Raw genomic sequence first — 20,901 nt, 5'->3', positions numbered from 1 at the left:
CCTCCGGTTCTTCCTGAGACCTTGCAGATGGACTGATGGTCTGTTTTTGTCCAAGGCAGCTCCCCATCAGGCCTCTCTCTCCAGCCTCCTGCTGGAAGGAAGCCTTTGTGGCCCTGAGGAGGTGATGTTCCTCCTCTCTTCCTGTGCCTCTTCCTGGCACCAAGGATTTCCCTCTTTTTCCGAAGCACCAGATTTAGTGGGGTTGCAGAGCAAGGAGTTTCCACAGGGCTGGCACCTTCCTTGTTAAGAAGTTCTTGGTGTGCCTTCCATTGTCTCCTGCCATCCAGCCCAGGGTAGCTGAGGGACCATATTTCCTCATACAAACCTGCCTGGGCTCTGAGATCTCCAGGAGAGGCCTCTCTCTCTCTCTGTCTGTCCCGCTGAAGGCTGTCCCGCTGATAAGGCTACATCGCCACCCTCACAGATCCACTTGGTGGGGACGCGGGAGAGGGCCTTCTCGGTGGTGGCTCCTTCCAGGCAACTTTGGAGCTCTCTCCCTGCAGAAGCCAGACTGGCTCACTCCTTGCTGTCTGCCTGCTGGCAGGTGGAAAGCTTCTTATTCCAACAGGCCTTTGAGAACTGATTTATTTTTTTTAAGAGAGAAGGGGGTTTTAACAGTGCCGTGTTGTTTTCAATATCTGCCTTTTAATAGATTTGGTTTTTTTATTAGAGTCCAATTACTTTTTAACGGTAATGTTTTTAGCTTTTTATATATTAGCTGTGTTGTTTGTGGGAGATATAAATATAACAGCAGCGATAACAATTTGTCCGTCATTCCTCAGTGCTGGTGTTTTCGGTGGCGATGCATTTTAAAATCCTCAGCCGCGGCTTTGCCAAGGTTGTTGTTGGCTGTTGTTGGCCCTCGGCTTGTGAGTGTGTTTTTACAGAGAAGCAACGCCTGCGTTCAGGGGGTAGAGAGCAAGCGAGTCTCCATCTGTGCCGGAGAGGCAGTGGGAGGGAGGCCTGCTGGGGCGACGACTCCTGCAACATTTGGGGCCTGATGGGCATTTTCTTGTTGGCAACACGCCACCCTGTGATCTCTCACAGCGGCAGCTGTGCAGATGGCGGCCTGGAAGCTTCTCGGAGGCCCAGGCTCCCGACCACATTGGGGGAGGGATATTGATCCATCCGGTTGGTGTGTGTGTGTGAGGAGGGGTGTTAGGGGAGGCGACGGGTAATTGCCAGGGGATCCGACTGAGAGCATGGGAGCCTCTGGCTTCTCAGGGGAGCAAAAGAGGCATTTTTGGGAAGGAGGAGAGTCAGCTGCTTGCGTTTGCTCTGCAGAGTTTCTGGAAGATCTCTCAAATCCATTGCGAAACGGTGCCTGCAGCCAGTTTTCGGACTTGGCAGGCCATGTTGAGAGGCCAGGAGAGCTCAGCATGGTTGTGGCCTGATGTGGAGCTTCCCACATCACCTCCCTCTTCTCTTCCCTGCCCCTGTTGGGCTGAACGTGGGGGCGCAATCGGAAGCAGGTGGGAGCTGAGCGAGAGCCCTTTTGCTATTGGCCAGGAAGGTGGAGGCGTCCTCCCTTGTAAAGGGTTACGGTTGCCATGGAGACACTCAAGCCTTGGTGGGGACCAGAGGGTGGCATCTGTGGCACTCCTGGGATGGCTATTGCAAGGGGGGCAGGAATGGTGTTCTGGGGGTCGTACCCCCCTGCTCTGCCCTGCCCCTCTGGTTCCTCCACAAAGTGAGGCCTCTCTGGATGATGTGAACGAGGCAGCTATTTCAGCCCCCATTGAGCGATGCTGGATTTTCACTGGGTGACGAGAGAGAATATGTTACCATATGGTATCTGACAGCCTTGAACATGCGCAGAGTGGATTTCTGCCGTCACTGAGCAATTAATCCCACCCAGCCAATGATTGTCCAGCCTTTCTACCTAGCTTGCCCCTTCATGAAACATTTAGGCCATCAAAACAGAATAACTTCCTACGTTTTGCAACAAGCTAAATCAATAATATAAGACAAGGCAGTTGTTTAGTTTCAGCTGGGAGTCAATTTTGACCTCCCCGAATGCACTTTGAGCCTTTCAGGTTTGTAAATGTTCTGTGAAGTACATGCACAGTTAGAAGGTACAACAGGCGGAATAATATACAACTGCAAAAATGTCTGCACTTAGACACAAACCCTTTTTGCTGCCACCCTGAATAAGAGCAAGAGGGGAAAAGTTTGTCCTTTTATTTGCAAATGTTTGGCAAAGTAAGCAAAGATGGCAACTGTTTTCTTACGCCTCTCATTGTGAGAAGTAAAGCTGGGTGGATCCCCTGATCCCGTTTGATTTTTATGGAATCTGCCTCCCATCAAGAGCATGTAGGGTGTGGGTTTACTATGTCTTTTAAACCTCCTGAGCTGTCAAATGTTTCAGAGAATTAGAGGACAGAGTTGTCCTGCCCCCCACCCCGTTGTTGTTTAGTCGTTTAGTCGTGTCCGACTCTTCGTGACCCCATGGACCATAGCACGCCAGGCACTCCTGTCTTGCACTGCCTCCCGCAGTTTGGTCAAACTCATGTTCGTAGCTTCGAGAACACTGTCCAACCATCTTGTCCTCTGTCGTCCCCTTCTCCTAGTGCCCTCAATCTTTCCCAACATCAGGGTCTTTTCCAAGGATTCTTCTCTTCTCATGAGGTGGCCAAAGTATTGGAGCCTCAGCTTCACGATCTGTCCTTCCAGGGAGCACTCAGGGCTGATTTCCTTAAGAATGGATAGGTTTGATCTTCTAGCAGTCCATGGGACTCTCAAGAGTCTTCTCCAGCACCATAATTCAAAAGCATCAATTCTTCGACGATCAGCCTTCTTTATGGTCCAGCTCTCACTTCCATACATCACTACTGGGAAAACCATAGCTTTAACTATACGGACCTTTGTCGGCAAAGTGATGTCTCTGCTTTTTAAGATGCTGTCTAGGTTTGTCATTGCTTTTCTCCCAAGAAGCAGGCGTCTTTTAATTTCGTGACTGCTGTCACCATCTGCAGTGATCAAGGAGCCCAAGAAAGTAAAATCTCTCACTGCCTCCATTTCTTCCCCTTCTATTTGCCAGGAGGTGATGGGACCAGTGGCCATGATCTTGGTTTTTTTGATGTTGAGCTTCAGACCATATTTTGCGCTCTCCTCTTTCACCCTCATTAAAAGGTTCTTTAATTCCTCCTCGCTTTCTGCCATCAAGGTTGTGTCATCTGCATATCTGAGGTTGCTGATATTTCTTCCGGCAATCTTAATTCCGGCTTGGGATTCATCTAGTCCAGCCTTTCGCATGATGAATTCTGCATATAAGTTAAATAAGCAGGGAGACAATATACAACCTTGTCGTACTCCTTTCCCAATTTTGAACCAATCAGTTGTTCCATATCCAGTTCTAACTGTAGCTTCTTGTCCCACATAGAGATTTCTCAGGAGACAGATGAGGTGATCAGGCACTCCCATTTCTTTAAGAACTTGCCATAGTTTGCTGTGGTCGACACAGTCAAAGGCTTTTGCATAGTCAATGAAGCAGAAGTAGACGTTTTTCTGGAACTCTCTAGCTTTCTCCATAATCCAGCGCATGTTTGCTATTTGGTCTCTGGTTCCTCTGCCCTTTCGAAATCCAGCTTGCACTTCTGGGAGTTCTCGGTCCACATACTGCCTAAGCCTGCCTTGTAGAATTTTAAGCATAACCTTGCTAGCGTGTGAAATGAGCGCAATTGTGCGGTAGTTGGAGCATTCTTTGGCACTGCCCTTCTTTGGAATTGGGATGTAGACTGATCTTCTCCAATCCTCTGGCCATTGCTGAGTTTTCCAAACTTGCTGGCATATTGGGTGTAGCACCTTAACAGCATCATCTTTTAAAATTTTAAATAGTTCAGCTGGAATATCATCACTTCCACTGGCCTTGTTATTAGCAATGCTTTCTAAGGCCCATTTGACTTCACTCTCCAAGATGTCTGGCTCAAGGTCACCAACCACACTACCTGGGGTGTATGAGACCTCCATATCTTTCTGGTATAATTCCTCTGTGTATTCTTGCCACCTCTTCTTGATGTCTTCTGCTTCTGTTAGGTCCTTACCACTTTTGTCCTTGATTATGGTAATCTTTGTACGAAATGTTCCTTTCATATCTCCAATTTTCTTGAACAGATCTCTGGTTTTCCCCATTCTATTGTTTTCCTCTATTTCTTTGCATTGCTCATTTAAGAAGACCCTCTTGTCTCTCCTTGCTGTTTTTTGGAAATCTGCATTCAGTTTCCTGTATCTTTCCCTATCTCCCTTGCATTTTGCTTGCCTCCTCTCCTCCGCTATTTGTAAGGCCTCGTTGGATAGCCATTTTGCTTTCTTGCATTTCCTTTTCCTTGGGATGGTTTTCGTTGCTGCCTCCTGTATAATGTTACGAGCCTCCATCCATAGTTCTTCAGGCACTCTGTTCACCAAATCTAAATCCTTAAACCTGTTCCTCACTTCCACTGTGTATTCATAAGGGATTTGATTCAGATTGTATCTTACTGGCCCAGTGGTTTTTCCTACTTTCTTCAGTTTAAGCTGGAATTTTGCTATAAGAAGCTGATGATCTGAGTTACAGTCAGCTCCAGGTCTTGTTTTTGCTGACTGTATAGAGCTTCTCCATCTTTGGCTGCAGAGAATATAATCAATCTGATTTCGATGCTGCCCATTTGGTGATATCCATGTGTAGAGTCGTCTCTTGTGTTGTTGGAAGAGAGTGTTTGTGATGACCAGCTTGTTCTCTTGACAGAACTCTATTAGCCTTTGCCCTGCTTCATTTTGAACTCCAAGGCCAAACTTGCCAGTTGTTCCTTTTATCTCTTGATTCCCTACTTTAGCATTCCAATCCCCTGTAATGAGAAGAACATCCTTCTTTGGTGTCATTTCTAGAAGGTGTTGTAGGTCTTCATAGAATTGGTCAATTTCACTTTCTTCAGCACCGGTAGTTGGTGCATAAACTTGGATTACTGTGATGTTAAAAGGTCTGCCTTGGATTCGTATCGAGATCATTCTGTCATTTTTGAGATTGCATCCCATTACAGCTTTTGCCACTCTTTTGTTGACTATGAGGGCCACTCCATTTCTGCTACAGGATTCTTGCCCACAGTAGTAGATATGATAGTCACCCGAACTGAATTCGCCCATTCCCTTCCATTTTAGTTCACTGATGCCCAGGATGTCGATATTTATTCTTGTCATCTCATTTTTGACCACATCCAGCTTACCTCCACTCATGGTTCTTACATTCCAGGTTCCTATGCAATATTTTCCTTTACAGCATCGGACTTTCCTTTCGCTTCCAGGCATATCCGCAACTGAGCGTCCTTTCGGCTTTGGCCCAGCCGCTTCATCAGCTCTGAATCTACTTGTACTTGTCCTCCGCTCTTCCTCAGTAGCATGTTGGACGCCTTCCGACCTGAGGGGCTCATCTTCCAGCGTCATAACTTTTATATGCCTGTTGTCTTTGTCCATGGAGTTTTCTTGGCAGGGATACTGGAGTGGCTTGCCAGTTCCTTCTCCAGGTGGATCACGTTTAGTCAAAACTCTCCACTATGACCTGTCCATCTTGGGTGGCCCTGCATGGCATAGCTCATAGCTTCTCTGAGTTATTCAAGCCCCTTCGCCACGACAAGGCATTGATCCATGAAGGGGGCCCCCCACCCCACCATCCTGCTAAGATAGAATCATAGAACCGTAGAGTTGGAAGGGACACCAAGGGTCATCTAGGCCAACCCCCTGCAATGCAGAAACCACAGCAATGGCATTCCTAAGAGATGGCCATCCAACCTCTGTTTAAAAGCCTCCACGGAAGGGGAAGAGTCCCACCTTCCAATCCACTCTTCAAGCAGCTCTTACTGTCAGAAAGTTCTTCCTGATGTTTAGTCGGAATCTCCTTTCTTGTGACTTGAAGCCATGGGTTCGAGTCCTACCTTCCAGAGCATGGGTAAACAAACTGGTTCCCTCTTCCTTGTGGCAGCCCTTCAGATCACTGAAGATGGCTCTCCTATCTCCTCTCAGTCTCCTCTCTTCCAGGCTAAAAAAACCCCCATCTCCTTCAACCGTTCCTCATCAGGCTTGGTTTCCTGACCCTCGATCATCTTGGTCACCCTCCTCTGCACACCTTCCAGCTTGTCAATATCCTTCTTAAATTGTGGCGCCCAGAACTGAACACAGGATTCCAGGTGTGGTCTGACCAAGGCAGAATAGGTCCATTTATTTTTCTCTTGTTTCGTAATGGCTGCTTGGTTACAATTTTGTTCAGAGTTTATTCCTGGTTTTAGAGGTTTCCCCTGAGGAAGAAAGTTTGCATTCGTGAAACACGTTGGGCTTTAATAAATTCTGGGGCTTCTGAGACTCTTGTTTCCCCTTGGCTGCCTTCTCACGGTGCTTCTGTGGGAGGGAGGCCATTTCACAGGCCAGGTGGCTACCATGGCAGGCTCTGATCCCTTGCTTTGCCCTCCACTGGCAAAAATGGCTCTTTTGGTGAAAGAGATGCCATGGGCTCTCCAGTAGTCCCTGAGACAAAACATGGAGCTCCCTTGTCTGATATCTCTGCCTTATTCTGTGTGTAGCTGAGCATTAATACAGTCTGCATTTTTTTTTACTTATTTATTTATTGAAAGGTATTCACTGCTTGATTGTACAAAGAAACAACAACCCTCAAAGCAGTGTACTATATATATGTATATATGCACAAAAGCAGCTTTTTAAAACCATTATATCTTTTAAGGCGCCAGACGAAAATGTTCCGCTTCAACCAGGCCTTTGGCTGATTAATATTCTACAGCCTTTTAAATGTGCTTGTGGGAAGGGGGGATATAGTTTTGCTGTTTTGTTTTACTTATTTACTTGTTTTTATCCTGCATTTTATTCCGTAACACACCCACACACCCGGAGATCTTACGTTGAAGGGCATTATATAAACTTAATAAATAAACAAATCAGCAATAAATTAAGAACAGATTAAAACAGGCAATGTCATTCTACATATCCGGGAGGGCTTATCTAAGCAAAAATGTTTTTAGGAGGCGCCGAGAGGAGTACAGGGAAATTGCTTGCCTGGTATCCAGTGGCAGGGAGTTCTGGATCTCCAGGGCCTTGTCTTGCATGTGGAATTTTGCCCCCGACCCCAAATAAAATAGCAGGACAACTTGCGTGCTGTTGCAGGAAGTGTGTGCCTTCCCCAGATCACGCAGGCCAGGGGGAGGGATCCCTTTCTGCAAAGAGTGTTTGGGGTTCTTGGGACGCGCAGGCAAATGGCTCCCGGCTCTCTGTCCCCAGGAAGGCCAGCAGCTGATCGCGGAGAAGCCGGAGCTGGCCGAGACGGTGAAGAAGAAGCTGGGCGAGATCCGCCTGTGCTGGGCCGAGCTGGAGTCCACCACCCAGGCCAAAGCCCGGCAGCTTCTGGAGGCCACCAAAGCTGACCACCTGGTGCAGAGCTACGCCGACCTCGACAAGCGGCTCTTATGCATGGAGAGTCAGCTGCAGCTGGTGGACTCCGGCCCGGACTTGGCCAGCGTCAACAGCAACCTCAAGAAGCTCCAGGTGGGTCTCGAGGGGGCTGGGGTGGGGGTCTGGGGGGCCACGTGGCTGGCGGGGTGGGGCTCTGGGAAGAGGCAGGGGTTTCCAGGGGGCTGGCATGGATCCTCCTGGATGGGGTGGGGAGCAGATTGCCCTCTCCAGCGAAGCACACGTAATTCTGGCTATGCAGCTGTGATTCTGGGGAGGGAGGGTCTGCAGGCATCTGCTGTCTGCTCGTGAGCCCCCCCATCACCAGGAAGAGTCAGGCTAATCTCCCCATCAAACCCTTCCATACCACCCCTGCTTTCTAGAGGGGCACTGGGAAGGATGGGAGGGGGTTCTTGCAGAGCAGCCAGGCCAAGCCACGAGAATATAATAGGAGTCTGCTGGATCAGGCCAAGGAGCCCATCTAATCCAGCAGTGGCCAGATACCTCTAAGAATCGAGCTAGACTGCCTCTGGATCTGGAGGCTCCATCAGAACCTAAGTGCCTGGCTGCTGGGTCAGGGCAATGGGCTCACCTAGTCTAGCATCCTGACCTCACAGTGGCCGACCAGATGCCCGTGGGAAACCCTCGAGCAGGATCCGAGCACAAGAGCAGCCCTCTCCCTTTCCTGTGGCTTCCAGCAACTGGGATTCAGAAGCATGGCTGCCTCCACCATTTCATCTCCGCACCTCGGTCTCCCCGCATCTCCTGAACTCGCAGCGCTGGACAAACTTTGCATGCCAGGGATCCCATCCTGGCACAGGGAGACCCGTGATGCCCCAGCCGTGGTGGGCTTGTGCCTCCTTGTGTGCTGCCCCCGTGACCGTGGCCAGAGTTGGGGTCCTGCCAGCCTCGCTGTACCCTTTGGGGGAACGCTATGCTCACGGGGGAGATCAGCTGGGCCTGGGAGCTGGACCCCTTCAGCTCACACCCCTTCGCTTCCTCGTTTGAAAAGTTGTAACTCGTCTTTCCTGGGGGAAACAGTCCAAGGAGGCTCCAGAGATAGAATAAGGAAGCCATAAAATCCGAGTTAACAGGAATAATAAAACCCCGACTCCCCAAACACATAACAACAATGAGACAGAAATAGGTTCTGTAAACACAGCAGGAAGAAATCCGCTCAAATCCTGGTGGAGTCTGTGCACTCTGAAGAGGCAGCTCTGGCAAGCTAAATCTTGGCCGTTAGCAGGCGAGGCGAACCTTCCTCGAAGGGGTGGCGTTTCAGAGCCCGGGTTTGACCACAAAGGGTCCCCCTCCCCATTCCCGACAAGGTGGGCTTTGAGATAGATGGCCCCCAAGTGATGGCTTTGGCAAGCGTGCAGGTTGACATGGGCGACAACAGTTTGGCACAGTGGTTGGAGTGCCGGGCTAGGACCTCGGAGAGACCAGGGTTCGAATCACCATTTGGCCGTGAAGCTCACTGGGTGGCTCAGGCCAGTCACTGCCTCTCTCAGCCTTAACCTACCTTGCAGGGTTGTTGTGGGGAACAAAGGAGGAGGAGGAGGAGGACCAAGGATATGCCCCCTTGAGCTCGTTGGAGGAAGAAGGTGGGATACAAATTCAGGAAATAGAGGCAGGAAGGGCAGTCCTTCCGAGAACCTGGTGCTCAAAGTCCTTCCAAGGTCATCAGAAAGAAAGGGGGGGCGTTTTGAGGGGTCAGTTTCCCTCCCTGCCTGGTAGCTCCATTCTGAATCCGCTGAAATTCCTGAACCCCTTTTAAAAGACAGCCCCACACAGAGTGCATTGCAGTAGTCCAGAGGGGACGCAAGAATAGCCTGCCGTCCCCGTGGCCAGATCTGCGGAGGGTTAGAGCAGGCACCTCCGGAAAAAGAGGTCTGGCCCACCACCCAAACCTGAGATGTCCTGGGGCCCCCGATTCCAGAAGTACCCGCAGACCATAGACCTGCATCTTTAGGAGGGGCAGCAACCCCACCAGTCACAGGTAGGGTCCCCAGTCCTGGAGCAGCTCTGCCTTCTCAGGATTCAGCCCCATGATGTTTGCTCTGCTCCATTATACAGTGGTACAGTACTTTGGTTCTCAAACTTAATCCATTCCAGAAGTCTGTACCAAAACCAAAGCGTTCCAAAACCAAGGAGTGCTTTCCCATAGAAAGTAATGCAAAACTGATCAATCCATTCCAGACTTTTAAAAACAACCCCTAAAACAGCAATTTAACATGGATTTTACTATCTAACGAGACCATTGGTCCATGAATTGAAAGCATTAATCAATTTACTGTACTATAAAATAAATAAGACAGTATTGCAGATGATAAAAACTAAAATTAATTTTTTCCTTACCTGCACTGATGATAGTCATTGTTTGGATGGGGGGGGCTTTTATCCATTTCCGCCGTCACGCAATCAGTCCATCAATCAGTAGCTGAACTGGGTTCCACACAGTCACAAATTCGAATCCACCGAAAAAGCCTCAAAAACAAAACACAAAATAAAAAGCAAAAACAGAAGTGCCAACCTGAATCCGCTCCAGAAGTCCGTTTGACTTCCAAAATGTTCAAAAACCAAGGCACAGCTTCTGATTGGTGCAGGCGTGCCGGAAACAATAGCTGACAGTCACATCGGAAATTCAGCTTCTGAAAAACGTTTGAAAATCAGAACGTTTCCGGGTTTTTGCCGTTTGGGAACCAAAGCGTTTGAGAACCAAGGTACCACTGTAATCTCCAGACTCTGAACTTCTGACGGTCTCTTGAGATGTGCTGGAAGAGCGGGGGGGGGGGTGTCTGTATATTGATGGCCCCATACTCCACGTCCCCAGGTGACCCCTCCTGGCGTGAAGCTTTGAGGGGCTGTCCCTCCATACAAAGAAATGGCTTGCCAAATAGACAGCTAGCATCTCAAGGATGAGGGCTCCAGCCCAGCCTCCTTCCTGCCACGCAAGTTTTCTGCGTTGAAGGGAAGTGAGTGATCCTGTGTGGATCCCTCTGCGTGGAAAGCTAGTGCTGCAAGGAAGAAAGTGGGCCCTGGAGTCTTTCTCCCTGAGATGCTTCCTTTCTACGCTTTAGTCCAGGCATCCCCAAACTTCGGCCTTTCAGATGTTTTGGACTACAATTCCCATAATCCCTGACCACAGGTCCTCTTAGCTAGGGATCATGGGAGTTGTAGGCCAAAACATCTGGAGGGCCGCAGTTTGGGGATGCCTGATTTAGTCTCTTTTCAATCTCTCTCTCTTGGTGGCCATCACAACCTCCTGTTTTCAGATCTTGGGTAGGGCTTGGCAGCTGAATTGGGGGGGAGGGATGGGGCAGGAGAGAAACAGCTGCTGCTTTGGCTGCACAGGGGGTCTCTCGGGGGGGGGGCAGATCCTGCCCTAACCCCTTCTCCGCAAGGTTTTCTTCAAGAGAGGCTGGGAAGAGGGTAGGTGTTTTTTTAAAAGTTTTCCCTTTGATTTGTGGGTCCGTGAGACTGCACACACCCCTGCAGTGGGTGGGGTGGGGCTCTCTGTCAACACCAGGCAAAGCCAACCCTTTATTTAGCCCGGGGAGGGGCACTTCTGAATTTAAAAAGTCCAATCCCTCTTGCTTTACCGAGCTGAAAACTGGAGCCAGTGGTGGCTTAGTGGCGAGACTGCAGGAGAAGGAAGACCTGGGAGAGACCAGGGTTCAAATTCCGCCTCCACCCCTGGCTATGAAGCTCCCTGGGTGTGACCTCGATCTCATTCTCTGCCTCTCAGCCCAGCCTCCCGCACAGGGTTGTTGTGAAGATAAAATGGGGGGGGGAGGAGACCAGGTATGCTGCCCTGACCCCCCCTTGGAGGAACAGCTGGGAAAGAAATGCAATGAAGAGACAGTCGAGGTCAGAGACCCAAGCAGTTGCAGGGGGGGAGGAGTAGAGTGGGTGCCTCTCGGGGGTGGGGGTAGGGATGCTGCTTTCCCCTGGGGCTGTGGGGGGCCTGGGCCTTGCTTCCCCCTCCTCCCCTTGGAAGCCACGCGCCATCTGGGGAGGGTGAGGGGCAGCCCAGGGGGCTGGCCGGCCAGCCGCCTTCCCCCCCCTCACACCAACCTCTCCCTTTTCCCTCCCCAGCAGCCCCCGGCAGGGCAGAGGCGGCCATTGCTCATCACATCCTAGTGTGCGGTTTGTCTCATCACGCTGCATGGCGGTACGGTAGCCCTTTTCTTTGACTCCATCTGTCTCGCCTTTTTTGCATTTCTGCTTTCCTTTCCCCCCTTTCCCCAAGGAGATGATGGAATGGGAGGGGACGGACGCAGAGACCCATCTCCTTCCCCCTTTTCCCCTTGTTTCTCCTCCATCTGGTTTCTTCTTTTTCTCATGTTTCCCATGAACTTTCGCCAGCTGCCAAGAAACGCTTGCCTGCCTGCCTGCTCCCTCCCTCCATGGCGCCAAGCCTCCTTCCCAACGTGCTGCGCTTGGTAGTCTGGGCTCGGTGGGGGGCAGTGGTAGCACCGGGGCGGGGCAGAGGGACATGGGCCTCACTCAGGATGGTGGCCGGAGGCTCCCCTGGTGAATGGGTGCCAGGAGAAAAGGCTCTTGAAGGTTGCCATCTATACCACTCTTCCACCACCCCCAAGCATGTGGGTCAGCCATTGTTCAGCAAATGCACCGGCAATGGCCCTGATCCTGCCGCTGTGCAGACAGACAGGGGAGCTTGGAGGTCCAGGTTGCTCCGTAGGTGGAGGAGGGGACAGCCGCAGGCTTCCGTCGTCGTTCTCCGGGCATCTGATTTTAGGGGCCCTGGGATGAGCAGATCCCAGAGGGTGCTGAGGATTTCTGCTCAAGACCCTGCCTGCCCCATGGCTCCCAGGGAGGAGGGGGGATGCCGACAGCAAGTCAGGCTGGCTTGGGCTGGGAGTGCAGGTGTGCCCTGAGAACGGGGCGGACGCCTCCCATTTTGAGCATGCAAACAGGAGCCAGGGGCAGCCCTGGAGAGAGAGAGACCCAGCCCCATAGAAAAGAACCCGGCAGAGAGCTTGGAGGAGACGGGGTGTTTTCCCTCCTGCCTTTTGCCTGCACTTGCCTCTTCCTAGGCTTCCTGGGTGGGCGGCCACTGGCGGAGCCCCTCCTGGCCCAGCCCAGCCCCCTCCTGTTTCTCCTCCTCCTCTTCCTCCTCCTCCTCTCTGTCTTGCAGACGATGGAGACGCAGGTGGAGGAATGGTACAAGGAGGTGGGCGAGCTGCAGGCCCAGGTGGCCACCCTGCCCTTGGAGGCCACCAGCAAGGAGATGGTGGACGAGCGGCAGAACGCCGTGGGCACCCGCATCGTCCGCCTCATCGAGCCCCTCAAGGAGCGCCGGAGGATCCTGCTGGCCTCCAAGGAGGTGCACCAAGTCAGCCACGACCTGGAGGACGAGATCGTAAGTGGGGCACGGAGGGAAGGGGGCAAATCTGAAACCAGGAGGGAGGGAGGGAGCACTTCCGATTGTGGGGATGTTCAGGAAGGCGGGAGGATATATTGTTTGTTAATATCCTTCCTAACTTGCGCTAGCAAGTTCTATAACTTAGCAGAGTTTTACATTCCCCTTTTAAACACACAGCAGGTAGCTGGTTGCAGGCTTGTTTAAGCCTCTCAATATTAGGTTCCTGGTAAGTCCCCTTTATATCCCTCTTAAAAGAATAAACATGCCACCATCTTGTGTAAAGTATATAAAAGTAACTATGCACATCCCTGCAGGGAGGAGCGGCCCCAGGTGCATTGGGGGCTCACAGCCTTTGGGGTTGGGGGCAAAGGCTGCTTCCTGGGGGCTTTGGAGGTTGAGCTTGTATGATGGAAGCTGCAGAAGCTGCAATGGCACCACCAAACAAGAAGCACTGACCACGAGGGACGGTGGCCTTTGTCAGGACTGCCTAGTACAGAGATCAGCAAACTTTTTCAGCAGGAGGCCGGTCCACTGTCCCTCAGACCTTGTGGGGGGCCGGACTATATTTTGGAGGGGGAAAAAAATGAAAGAATTCCTATGCTCCACAAATAACCCAGAGATGCATTTTAAATAAAAGCACGCATTCCACCCGTGTAAAAACACGCTGATTCCCGGACCGTCCGTGGGCTGGATTAAGAAGATTGGCCCGGATCCGGCCCCCAGGCCTTAGTTTTCCTACCCATGGCCTAGTAGCACAGTCCTGTCACATCTTCCATGGAGGTTCAGTTCCAAGGATTCCGCAAAAATCACGTATACCCCCAAACCATTGGTGCCACCCTGGGGCTAGTGGGGGGGGGAGAGAATTCCTCCTACTCCCAGAGCCCGAGCCCCGAGTCAGATCAAGGCATTTTGCTGCCTGCGGCAAAGACCAAAATGGCACCCTAGGGGAGGATGTCCTGCTCCGTGCGCAGGGTCTGGGAAGCCAGGGATGCTCTTGCAAGATCTTCTGGGAATCTCCAGTGGCCCTGCAACATCTTGCGTGAGCATCTCGAGCAAGGCAGAGAGCCTTGCATAACCCAAGCAGACGCTACATGAACCGATCTCTCTCCGCCTTGCTGGGATTTAGTGTGGAAATGCTCAGGGTGGCAGGAGAGGATATATTGTTTATTAATATCCTTCCTAACTTGCGTTGCTAGTTCCTTTACTTTGCAGAGTGCATTCCCCTTTACACAGCAGATAGCTGGTTGCAGGCTCGTGTGAGCCTCTCGTTTTTATACAATTCAGTCTGCCTCAGATTGAATTGTATATTCCTGCATGGGCGTAGGCAGGGGGGCAGGAGGGGGCAATTGCCCCCCCTAGAAGCAGAGCCGCTGGCCAGCCTGCCCTGCTGCCCACCCAGTGCCGTCTCCCTTCTCCCTGGCTGGCTGTGGGGCGGGCGGAGGGCAAGCCCCAGAGCCGCGCAAGTAAAGCGTTTGGCTGGCTTTCCCTCCGCCCGCCCCACAGCTAGCAAGGGAGAAGGGAGACGTCCCTTCTAGCCAGCTGGCTGTGGGGCAGGCGGAGGGAAAGCCAGCCAAACGCTTTGCGCGGCTCTGGGGCTTGCCCTCCGCCCGCCCCGGCGATCGCAGAGGGGGAGGAGGGGATCGGAGCAGCCCGATTTCGGGCTGATCCTGGCGCCCCCTTGCCCCTGCCGTTCGAGGAGGGGGAGGAGGGGGTCGGAGCAGCCCGAAATCGTGCTGCTCCGATCCCCTCCTCCCCCTCCGCAATCGCTGGGGCGGGTGGAGGGAAAGCTGGCAAGGGAGAAGAGAGTTTTCCTTGCCCCACTGTGGCCCCTCCCCCGCCCCTTGGTCCCGCCCCTTGGTCCCGCCCCTTGCCCCCCCTAATTTTCATACTGGCTACGCCCCTGTGTTCCTGGCAAATTCCCTTGAATCCCTCTTAAAAGAGTAAAGACACCACAATCTTATTCAAAGACAATAAGAGAAGTTCACATCCCTGAAGGCAGGCTTAGTTACAAATATGTGCATGTGGATCAACCCCATATGGGGGGATAATCCCAGTACTGTACTTCTGCTAGCTGAGAGATAGCAGAGCAGTCCTAGCTAGAAGCTGGTCAAACGAAGAAGGAAGTCAAAAAGAAAGAAGGGTGCCGCGGGACTCGTCCTTTTGTTACCTGGACAGGTGAGATCATGCCCACCTCTAGTCACATGCATAGGAACGGTGCTCCAGCCAGGAGGAAACAGGAAGTTTTTGCCTGGCTGGAGCACTAAACATTTCCCCACATGTCTTCTCTAGCATTACAAGGAATGTTGTCCTTGACTGCTCTCGGTAGATGCCATCCCACAGAAGCAAGCTTTCAGGCTGCACAGGGCTCTTCCTCAACTGCTCTCCTGCAGCCACGTAGAACCAAGGGGCAAAAAAATCTGGGTTGTGCAGGCTACCGGGCTAGTTTTCCACTTGCCAGCCCCCGCCCCCACAAGCCAAGGCCAAGCAGCAGGGAGAGGAAGGTGGCCAAGTTCTCTTCTGGAAATAGAGCCGTTGGGAGTAAGGTGTCTCTTGTTGGAAGCGACGAGTCTCCCCCAAATGTGATGGGACCTCTTTGCACCTTTGCTTTTGGTTCCGATGCCAAGGGGGGCTGTCCCTCCTTCACTTCTGTTGATGATCCCCATTAGGAATTGTACTAATGGGGGGGGGGCACTTTTGTTTTTCTCCCTGACATGCTTCTAGATCTGGGTTCAGGACCGGCTTCCCTTGGCCACGTTGAAGGATCACGGGAGCAACTTGCAAACGGTCCAGCAGTTCATCAAGAAGAATCAGGTGTGGTGTGAAGAGGAAGTCATGGGGGGCAGAGTTTGTGGGAGGTGTTGGGGAGCCCCCTCTCCCCAGGATGGGGGGGGAGAGAACGATGGGGAGGCCCGTTTTGTCCTGGATGTTGCCATGGCAGCCTTCAGAAAAGCAGGGGCTGGTGGCCTAGGAGAGCCCCAAACTCAGAGGTGCCGCTACCATCTGAACAGTTCCTTCTGGGCCATAGAGAGACAGTGTGGTGTAGTGGTTAGAGCAGTGCCGGATTTACATATAAGCTGAACAAGCTATAGCTTCACGCCCCACTCTCTTGGGGCTCCCCAAAAGTGTCCTTCAAGACCTGCCTCTCAGGGCGCCCACAGACAAGGGTCGGATTGACGTATAAGCTAAGCAAGCTCTAGCTTAGGGCCCCCCTCTCTTGGGGGCCCCAAAAATATAAACTGGGTGTACATTTCCAAAATGTAAGATAAGAAACAAACAAAATAAAACCTACATCCAGCAACAGTGTTTTGTGTTGTGTGGGCTCCTGGGATGTAAGTCATGGGCCCCGCCTGCTCCCTTAAATATCCCTGGTTTGCTCCTTTCTATATATAGGGTGCCTACATTCTGCATGGACTGGTTGCAGGGCATCCTGTGCAAATGGCTTGAGATACCTATTCAATCCATAAATTACCATCTAGCATATATTCAACACAAAAAACAGGGACAATTTGTTGTGGACAAAGGACAGCTGGACATAGAAAGGGCCCCATTCCCTTCAGGAGCTGAGGGCCTCATCAAACCTCAATCCGGCCCTGGGTTAGAATGTTGGATTAGGAGACCCAGGTTCAAATCCTCCCCTTGGCCATGACCTTGTGGGCCGGTCCCTTACTCTCAGCCCAGCCTACCTCACAGGGATGTTGTTGTGGGGGTTAAATGTCTAAGGGGAAAGAGCCACGAAAGCCACCTTGAGCTCCTTGGAGGACCAGTGGGGTACCAGTGTAAACATTAAAAACCCTTGATAATAATTTGAAAGCCTCTCCCTTTTCCCGGTCGCCAGAACCTCCGCCGAGAGATCCAGGTGCACAAGCCCCGCATGGACGACGTCCTTGAGCGCGCCCGGGGCATCGCCACCATCAAGACCCCCGAGGTGGACCCCGTGCGGCTGCTGCTGGAGAAGCTCTCGGAGATGTGGGGCGCCCTCCAGGAAGAGGCCGAGCAGCGGCAGCACCTGCTGGACGCCACCTATCAGGTGGAGCAGTTCTATTTTGACGTGGCCGAGGTGGAGGCCTGGCTGAGTGAGCAGGAGCTCTTCATGATGAACGAGGAGAAGGGCAAGGTGGGGAAAGGGCAGGGGGAGCGGGGAGGGGCCTGGGGATGCCCACATTTTGGGCCGGGGGAGAGGCGGGTAGCTGCGTTGGGCAGGCCGAGTCCCCATCCCTTGGTCCGGGACGGGATAAATTCACGGGGCTTCTGGGAGGGGGGTTTGTGTGGGAATGTTCAGGGAGGCAGGAGAGGATATATTGTTTATTAATATCCTTCCCAACTTGCGCTAGCAAGTTCCATAACTTAGCAGAGTTTTAAACATTCCCCTTTAAACACACAGTGGGTAGCAGGTTGCAAACTTGTTTAAGCTTCTCAATATAAATTCCTGGCAAGAGCTCTTATTGCTCTCTTAAAAGAATAAACACGCCACAATCTTATTTAAGATACTGGTATATCAAAGTAGTTTACTCACAGCATCATCAGTTCACAGGTGGATCCCTGAAGCCAGACTTAGTTACAGAAGTGCAGTGGGCCCTCTAGCTAGGTTCCGCTCTGGATACGTAACTTTCGGGTTACGAACGCGGCAAACCCGGAAGTGTATACTTCCGGGTTCCACTGCCCGCACATGTGCAGAAGCGTTCAATCGTGCCACACACGTGTGCAGAAGCGGCACCTCTGCCTATGGACTTTTCAGGTGGCGGACGGACCCCCAGAACGAATTTAATTCATATCTGGAGGGTCCACTGTATATACATATGAGTCTATCCCATATGGAGATAGTCACTTCGAAAAGCCAACAGAGCATCTCTGGCAAAAAAGAAGAAGAAGAGAGCTGTTGCTCCAATGATGAAGTCCAAAAGAGAGGAGAGAGGGTGCTGCATGCCTTGTGCTTTTGTTACCTGGACAGGTAAGGCCACGCCCACCTCTAGTCCCATGCAAGAGGAAGTATGTCCCAGGCCCAGGAGGAAACAGGAAGTTTTTGACTCGCTGGACCAAACATTCCCCCGCATGTCCCCTCTAGGAAAACAAGGAATGTTGTAGTTGACTGCTACTTACGTATCACATCCCACCATTTGCTCTAGCGCTCGAATCCTGCTTACAAGTTTCCCACTGTGCAACCAGGACGTTGAGCTCTCTATGGTCCCCCCTTTGGCCTGATGCAGCATCCGGGCTCTTCTGATGGAACCTCCAGCCCCAGAGGCAGTCTATCTGGATTCCTCGGCCCTTAAGGATCTCAGGCCCCTTGTGTGAAGAGGAGGCTGGGCTGGGTGGGCTCCCCTCTGGCTCTCCCGGTGTCCTTACGCCCCTTCCTCCATCCTCTCAGGACGAACAGAGCACCCTCCAGCTCCTGAAGAAACACCTGATGATGGAACAGACGGTCGAGAACTACGCCGAGACCATCGCGCAGCTGTCGCGACAGTGCCGGGCACTGCTGGAGCTGGGGCACCCAGACAGGTAGGCTGGCTTTCCCCACCACCACCGCCTTCTCCACCCACCCCACTTCACCCTAGCCCCCTCTCCACTAGGGCTGGGCAAGATAGTGAAATATCCTCCATTTGAAGTCCATATCATGATATTGGTTTCATAAATTTTGACCTGGAAAAATACCATATTTTCCCATGTGTAACATGTCCCCATGTATAAGACGCCCCCTATTTTGGGGGAATCAAAATTTAGAAAATGGGGGGAGGTTGCCAAGGCTTGTTAATATTTCTTGGGGGGAATGCCTACAGTTGTTGAGCTTTCTTAGGGGGGGGATTGCACACAGTTCGTGACCTATATTTTGAGGGGATAATGTCAAAATTCGCTCCCCTGCTGGAATACAGCAAATAACCACAAAAAAAACCCTACAGTGGTACCTCGGAGGCGTTCGCTCGCCGAAGGCAAGCTTCTGCGCGTGCACGAAGCGGTGATACAGTGCTTCTGCGCACGCTACACAGATCGCTTCTGCGCATCCGACGCCGCGGAACCCGGATGTAAACACTTCCAGGTCCGCGGTGTTCGCTCTCCGAAGCATCCGTAAACGGAGGTAGTCATAAACCGAGGTTCCACTGTATTAGCTACCCGCCAATCGCACTCCTGATTGCAACAGCTGCAGCCAATAGACAGCAGCCCTTGACACAGCCACCAATTGCCCACCCAATCACCGCGGACCACCTTGGGCTCACAGCTACAACCATTCACTCATCGCCCCTCAGCATGACCCTCATATAAGTCGCTCCTAACTTTTGAGGCTGATTTTGGGGGCAAAAAACTGTTTTATACATGGAAAAAATATGGCGTATCACGAATCATGATGTCTCTGTGTGTGCTGTGCAAAAATCACTCTCCCTGCCTCATGCGGGGGGCAGCGAATCTGAAGGGCAGGTCCAGTGATGGGCAACCTTTTGAGCTTGGTGTTTCAAAATTCGCCAAAAAACCCGAGCATAACTCGGGTGGTGTGTCACTTCGAGACAAAAACCATAATTTTGCGATATTTATAGTTTAAATACGGTAACAAAAATGTATAATTGTAATATATAACTATTTAATAAACCAAAAACTAATTATTTAAACAAACCAAACCAAAAACCCCTTATTTATCACACAGTGCCCAGAGTTGTTGAGCTTTTTGGGGGGAGCTGCTGACCAAAGTTTTGGAGGGGTTTTTTTGGGGGGTGCAGCCCCAAAGCTGCTGTGCTTTTGGGGGGGGGGAAGAGAACAGAAATAAATGATGAATAATACCTTCGCTGGAACTAACACACATCACCGACATAGTCTGCCAAAGCGCCAAAAAACCCAGCACAGAACGGGTTAAAAAACGAACGCTGTTACACCCAATCATAGTCTGCCAAAGCGCCAGAAAAAACAGAAAAAACCAATCTCTGGCTACCAGCAACAACAACAACAAAAAAGGACCCGGGTTTTAACAGCGGAGGAGTGGGAGAACAAATGGGGGGGGGACAACAACAGCGCGAATGGGCCAATGGGGCGCGTGCCAGCAGTGAGGGCTCTGCGTGTCACGTCTGACACGCGTGTCATAGGTTCGCCATCACTGGGCAGGTCCCTGCAAGTCATGATGTGGGAAAAACCACAAAGCCAGCCAATAATAATAATAATAATAATAATTTATTATTTATACCCTGCCCATGTGGCTGAATGTTAAAAACAATACAGCATTAAATATTAAAAACTTCCCCAAGCCTCTGCACGGCTCCATCCCTATTTCAGACATCATGATATATCGGCATATTGCGATGTTTAGTTGGTGATGTATCACCATGTTGGAAACTACCGTATTTTCCCGTCTATAAGATGCCCCCGTGTATAAAAGGCCCCCTATTTGGGCGGACTGAATTTGAAGAAAATGAGGGGAGATGGCCCAAAGTTGCCGAGCTTTTCTTAGGGGGGGGGATTGCACGCGCGCCATCGCCCCAGCAGGGCGTTGCTGGGGGTTGGCAAAGTGGGCAGCCACTCCCCCCCATGCCACTGCTCCCTAGAGCGTGCGCCACCAACCAGCTGGCTGGCGGACGCGCAGCTTCTTCCCCCGCCACAATCTGCTGGCAGGCAGGAAATGCTCCCTAGATTGTTTCCCGCCCGCAGCAGCATCGGAGGAACGCCACTTCCTCTCATAGCTGCCAAGTCTCCCGTTTTTCGCGGGAAACCCCCATATTTTAAACTGTTTCCCGCTGGCATTCTGGATTGGGAAAAATCCTGTAAATCCCCCGGATTCCCTACCTGCCAGGGAGGCTCCATTTTGGGTCCTGGCGCTGCCCGGTTTCCGGTGCCCATACATGGGTAGCGCGGCACCGGAAGTCGCTTCTACGCATGTCCGGACATGCGTAGAAGCGACTTCCGGTGCCGCGCTACCCATGTAAGGGCACCGGAAATTGGGCGGCGCCGGCACCGGACGTTGCTTCTACGCATGTCCGGACATGCGTAGAAGTGACTTCCGGTGCCGCACCGCTGCTGATACCGCATTTTTCAGCGGGAGACTTGGCAGGTGTGCTTCTCCTCCACGCCACTATCCATGTATAGGACGGCCCCAGTTTTTGGACATGATTTTTGAG

General features: G+C 51.8%; 1 protein-coding gene across 2 annotated transcripts in view; it reads left to right on the top strand.

Annotated features, from left to right (window-relative positions):
* The window catches only part of SPTBN4 (spectrin beta, non-erythrocytic 4), a 109,272-nt gene that overhangs the window by 64,005 nt on the left and 24,366 nt on the right, over positions 1-20,901 (top strand). For both annotated transcript variants that reach the window (XM_035118507.3, XM_088671247.1), the window contains exons 21-25: positions 7,255-7,518; positions 12,584-12,808; positions 15,533-15,622; positions 16,647-16,925; positions 18,177-18,307. In XM_035118507.3, the coding sequence (XP_034974398.3) occupies positions 7,255-7,518; positions 12,584-12,808; positions 15,533-15,622; positions 16,647-16,925; positions 18,177-18,307 (989 nt within the window). The remainder of the gene's footprint in view (positions 1-7,254; positions 7,519-12,583; positions 12,809-15,532; positions 15,623-16,646; positions 16,926-18,176; positions 18,308-20,901) is intronic.

This window comes from Zootoca vivipara, chromosome 6 (assembly GCF_965207765.1).
Source record: "Zootoca vivipara chromosome 6, rZooViv2.hap1.1, whole genome shotgun sequence".
NCBI classification, from domain to species: Eukaryota; Metazoa; Chordata; class Lepidosauria; order Squamata; family Lacertidae; genus Zootoca; species Zootoca vivipara.
This window is presented reverse-complemented; position numbering and strand designations above follow the sequence as displayed.